We start from the raw sequence: 5,769 nt of genomic DNA, 5'->3' as shown, positions 1-5,769 counted from the left end.
TCTCTGTCCATACTTTTGACAGCGTACAAAAGCCCAACATGATTCTTTGTTACTTCAACCGTTATATATGGTGATGCAAAATCACATTTTTCTCAATGCAGTTTAATTCTCTTAAAGTGTCAATTTACAACAAATGCAACCTGAATACAAGCAATAATAAATCCATGATGGAGATTTTTTTTTCTTACCATTTCACTCTATTGTTTTGGGCAGTGGAGATCCACCTGTCCACATTTCCTCACAATTTTTCTACTGGCTATTTTCCCGATCAGAAACATGATAATCATCTTTATCTATAGATTTAGTTAAAATTACAGTTATATTTCCATGCATCTAATATTCTTTCTTTAAATTAGTGTGAAATTTTTCATATTGGTGAATTAAGTTTTAAAAAGAACGAAGTTACAACAGACCAAATGACTATCCAGGGTTTCCCCACAGTGTATTATAAGCCTGGCGGGCTGCCAGGCTTCACTTGAACCTCCACCAGGCTTAGCATTGTTAATTTTAGTTTTTTTCAATTATAGCCTTTTATAAGTCTTTATATTAAATGTCAAGGTAATAATCTTCCAAAAATGCACAACTATCAAGTAATATTTTCAAATTTCCCATCAACTTTGAAACTTTTTAACTGAAAAACATGGTGGCCCACTGGAAGCCCTCCTGAGAGCCCAGAGTAGGTTTTCTGTGGGAAACCCTGCTGTATGTAGATGAACACGCCTTTGTAAATGGAAAGCCTTTGTCATTCTGTAAATATACAACCCACATGCGCCTAACAAATGTACTGGGCCCCCACAGGTGTGGTTCAACACAACTCCCTCCTACAGCAAAATGGGCTTCACCACGATTTGATGTCGCCGCTCACTCCAAAGGTCTCTCTGGGACTGTCCCTTTAAATCCTCACTAAAAACCCAACTGTTCAAACAAGCATTTTTACCGATCATTTAACTACAATTTTTATTTTTAACCTTTGTAAATGGATCTTTATGCTACAGCAGGCGCCTTTTAAATAAAATGCAACAGTGGACTGAGAACATCTGCTGCCTTACAAAGATGCCATTTGACGTACGCTGCTTTATTTTTACTACAATGTTAAAAAAAAAGGTCCTTACACTGAGCTTTGACTGCTACTGAATCACTATTGAAATAAGTGTGAATATACTTAAAATGCAATACAAATCTAGAAGCATCTTCATTGTATTGATTTCGACATAATCAAGATGGTTTAGTTCTTACTCAATTAGATACTTACTCAAGTATATTCAATTGGATTTCCATTTCTCACCCAAATGAACAAGTCAAGCTTCTATCCACACATTTAATCAAAATAACACAACGCAGACTTAGACAAACATATCAAAACTAAATGCATCACAAACAAGCCAAACTCACAATATAACAGTAACTAGAAACGGTTTTCTTATTCAGAAATAAGACGGTGTGGGTTTTAACTAGGCCGTCGCCGTACCTTAATTCTCTTTGGATGATCTTTCTGGATTTCCTGCTGTGTTTGGGATCATCGTCCTGCTGGTGATTTGCTTTAGTTCATGGATTAGCAGACATTCTCTTGACTCAAGGTCACCACGAACTCACCTTTCTTCATGACAGACAGGTGATCCGATTCTCTTAAAAAAATTATCTGCATGCAAAAAGAATACACGGCTCAATTTAGATGAAAAACAGGGAATAGCACAGGCTATCAATGTAATGTTATTTAAATCAACCACTAGAAAAATACTGAAACCAAGTGAATACAGTTGTCTTTAATGACATATTTCACAGCCAACACCTTAGTGAAATAGCTTAGTATTCCTCGCCAAGCTATTTGCCCTCAGTTGTGGATTCTCATGTGTCTTTTTAACTTTCCTCTTTCACTAAACTTTCTACCACACAAATCGCAACAGAAAGGTTTCTGTCCCGTATGGACTCTCGCGTGTGCACTTAAGTGCGGTTTGTGGGCAAATCGTTTTCCACAGACATCGCAGCAGAAAGGTTTCAGTCCTGTGTGGATTCTCTTGTGCGAGTTTAAATGTGACGTGTTGACGAATCTTTGCCCACAAAGGTCACAACAGAAGGGTCTCTGTCCAGCGTGAATACTCATGTGTATGCTTAGACTTGATTTGTAGCGAAGTCTTTGTCCACAAATGTCACAACAGAAAGGTTGCTGCCTTGTGTGGCTTCTGACGTGCGTACTTAAATTGGATTTGTGGCGAAAGCTTTGTCCACAAAGATCGCAACAGAAGGGTTTGTGTCCTGTGTGGATTCTCATGTGTGTGTTTAAACTTGATTTACGGTTGAATCGTTGTTCACAAAGCTCACAACTGAAGGGTTTCTGCTTTGTGTGGATTCTCATGTGTGCATTTAAGCTGCGCTTGTGCCTCAATCCTTGTCCACAAAGATCACAACAGAAGGGTTTGTATTCTGTGTGAATTCTCATGTGTAAATTTAAACTTGATTTACGGTTAAATCGTTCTTCACAAAGCTCGCAACAGAAAGATTTCTGCTCTGTGTGGATTCGCTTGTGTCTGTTAAAATTGTATTTTCTAACAAAGGTTTTTCCACAATCCTCACAGCTAAAGGTATCTCCTGCATGGACTTTCCTTTCCGTCTCTTTCTCTGTAAAACATTTGTTGTTATCCATAGAGGCTGCAGATCTCATGTCCGAATGCGCCATGCGCTTCTGAATAGAGTGATTGTGAAGAAATTGTTCAGCAAACTCAGAAAAGATGTTTCCATCTGCCTCGGGGTCTCCACTCTCCATCCAGTCTTTATCCTCGTCCTTCGTTTCCAGTCCAGAGTCGGGCAAATGATTCAGCTCAGAGACATCATCGTCCTCTTCATCCTTTACGACAACTTCAATCTCTGATAAAACGGAACCATCTTCGTGATTTTCTGTCTTGATGGATTCTCCCTCATCATTCTCTTCTGGAAGATCTCTCTCTTTAATTAGATCTTCATAAAGACTCTGTGAGAGCGGAATGGACTGTATTTCCTCCTCACTCTTTATGGGAGTAACATCAATCTCCTCCATTTTGTTGAGCTGTTCTCCTCCCAGACTGATGCAGACTTCCTCCTCTTCCTCCTTTATCTGCCGGGGTTTTGGGTCATGCAGCTCAGCGACAGATCTGTGGTCTTCAGGAGCTTCTTCCTTAACCATCAGCATCTGCTTAACATCTGCAGCAAACATAGAAACACATTATGCATATTAGAAAGTGTTTGGGCTGCAGCCTGGAATGACTCCCACAATGTACTGCACCACCCATCTTTGTTCACAATTCCCAGGAAAAGGGAGTTTCAGACAGTGATCAAGGACTGAGTTCTGATCGTTGACATTATTCTTAAAATATCCCCTTAATAGATCATAAATAACATTCTAATTTAGCATTTTTATTATATGCGATGTGAAAAATCTTAGTGATCCTAATTAGGAACAAAGGATTCAAATATTTCTATTGTTCTGATCAAGTGTAACTTTTTTGTCCCAGTCTCTGGATGGAGTCTTGGGTCGGAGGTCGTGAGTCGCGCCTGCAAGACGGGTCGATTCTTCATCACATCGACTCGTCGCAATCGCGTGACAAAACTGTTTTTTCCAAGCAGATCAAAGATGAGGAACTAGGCGAGTTTGTCACATAGTTTATCCCATTTTCTACAATTTCAACTGTATAAAAATATAGATTCTCTGAATTATGCATTTCATATCTAAATTAAGTTATGGCTCGTCATAAGGTAAATCTGAGACATCTCGCTTTTTGTTCTGATTAGCTATAGTCCCAATTAAATGCATCTTCAACAACACCACCAAGAAAATCTTCAGTGTATTTTTAGTTAAGAGACGTAAAAAATTCGACCAGTACAAATTAAACTGCAGATATCTTGAAAGCAACACAAAACTGAATTAGAGATATCTAGAACTGAGTTTCTGAATAGTCAAGATTCCTTTTAAGATATTTCCAAATTAATTAGAGATATCTTGAAACAAGATGACTTTTCTACTTAGGACATCTAGAATTAACATTCTGACTAGTCAGAATGACACGACTGATATCTTGAATATTCATTCTGTTTTACCAAAACATCCCAGATCCACACAGCATTTTGAAATTTTAACCAAAACATTCAAAACGAAATAAACTTAGCAATGTTCCATTTCAGGTGGGGAATGGGTTCAAGTTTAGCTTTAAGTAGATGGCGAGCGAAGAGAATAAACACGAAATTCTCTGCAGATTTTTCAGGTTCACAAAGTTGACAGCTCCTCATATCCCCGAGTGCTGAGCTGTTTATGCACTGTGGCATTTCATGACAATTTTGTGCAGGACGTCAAACGTTCTGCAGCCAAGTGTTTGGACAGCTCGGTGGTATCACAGGGGGTCGGCCTGTCAGCAATGTTTAAAAGATGTGAAGCATAAAGTGCAAGAGCGCCACAAACATAACGCGTTTCCCTCCTGGCCAGGATCTAAGAATATTTGACAGCCAGTATCACAAGCCTTTCACCTCTTATGAATTTTGATGTAATTTTTTTTCACAGGACTACGTCCAGCTGTACCAGCGCTTACTTTAAGATAAATGTTATGAATCTTCTCTTTCATAACAAAAAAAAAAAAAACACTTTCGCTGCACATTTTGAAAAGTTGATGAAGACACGTTTTGCAGGGGGTCGAGGTGACCAAATCATTTCCGTTTTCGATGGTTTTATGAAACAGTCATGGAAAAATCTGACGGTCATTCATCATGTTGACAGACGACTCAGTTATTTTCAACTTCTCTCACCGAGTATTTCATGGAGGTAACTAAATCAAGTAAAAAAAATGACCATCCTATCAGACCTGAACCCTAAACTCAATGCCATCTCGCTTTCGACTTTTCAAACCAAACTTGCTTGTGACATTAAGGTGGATGCAGGTGGCTTTCAAAGAGTAGCAAAACATAATTAGAAATGGTACAACTGGACTGATCTTTATAGACATTATCTTTATGACATCATCAATATTTAGCTGTAAATATTGTGCTAGTATCAGCATTGGACCAAAGCCTTTAAAATTGTGAAGCTTTGGATGAGTTAAAAAGACCCAAAAAATTATAACAGCGGCTGCGCACGGGGGGAGCTGGGGGGCCCAAGTTAGTGTTTGTCCTGGGGCCCAAGATTCCTGGCGGCGCCCCTGGCCGCCACAATTAGAGCTGGTCTACTGGCTACATTTGAGTGGATCCTTGAAATGTTCCTTTACTGTAGCTGAAATGAAAGCTCACCTAACTGACCATCTTCCACGGCGTGTCGCAGCTTGTCGTCTTTGTCCGCTCCTGTGTCCCTCCGCCGCGGCTCCAGCTGCTCCATGCTTCTGTCGTCAGCTTCTCTGCAGAGTTTCCTTCACCAGGCCCTGGGCAGCCGAGCTCGGCTTTCATCCAAACTGGAGGAAGTTGCGCTACATTACCTGGTTCTACCGAATCAGGTATCTTTTTGCAGATATTCTTCTTCTTCTTCTTCTTCTTCTTCTTCTTCTTCTTCTTCTTCTTCTTCACAAACTGCTAGTAGCATTACCGCCACTTACTGGTATGGAGTGTGGTTCATATTGGGCTACCTCTCTCTCTCTCTCTCTCTCTCTCTCTACATATATATATATATATATATATATATATATATGTATATATATATATATATATATATATATATATATATATATATATATATATATATATATATATATATATATATATATATATATATATATATATATATATATATATATATATATATATAGGCATTTTAGTTAGAAA

General features: G+C 38.7%; 1 protein-coding gene across 2 annotated transcripts; it reads right to left on the bottom strand.

Moving 5' to 3' along the window:
• Positions 1-1,304: 1,304 nt before the first annotated feature.
• LOC129366869 (zinc finger protein 664-like) lies at positions 1,305-5,506 on the bottom strand. Of its 2 annotated transcripts, none has more exons than XM_055040948.1 (2): positions 5,245-5,506; positions 1,305-3,174 (listed from the first exon to the last, which is right to left on the bottom strand). In XM_055040948.1, exons 1-2 carry the CDS (start codon positions 5,327-5,329, stop codon positions 1,832-1,834), a joined length of 1,428 nt encoding a protein of 475 aa, XP_054896923.1. In that variant the 5' UTR covers positions 5,330-5,506; the 3' UTR covers positions 1,305-1,831. The 2 variants fall into 2 exon arrangements, with proteins under 2 accessions (XP_054896923.1, XP_054896924.1); XM_055040949.1 differs by having other exon boundaries at positions 5,254-5,506.
• Positions 5,507-5,769: the final 263 nt, after the last annotated feature.

Source organism: Poeciliopsis prolifica, unplaced genomic scaffold (assembly GCF_027474105.1).
Source record: "Poeciliopsis prolifica strain line A6 unplaced genomic scaffold, Auburn_PproV2 SCAFFOLD016, whole genome shotgun sequence".
NCBI lineage: Eukaryota > Metazoa > Chordata > Actinopteri > Cyprinodontiformes > Poeciliidae > Poeciliopsis > Poeciliopsis prolifica.
The sequence above is the reverse complement of the archived record's forward strand: the minus strand, read 5'-3'. Positions and strand labels throughout refer to the sequence as shown.

Excerpts from the sequence above, each read along its gene's own strand:
- LOC129366869 (XM_055040948.1), bottom strand. The coding sequence starts at position 5,329 with ATGGAGCAGCTGGAGCCGCGGCGGAGGGACACAGGAGCGGACAAAGAC. Across the intron at positions 3,175-5,244 it reads CGTGGAAGATGGTCAGTTAG|ATGTTAAGCAGATGCTGATG; the intron begins GTGAGCTTTCAT and ends TGTTTGCTGCAG.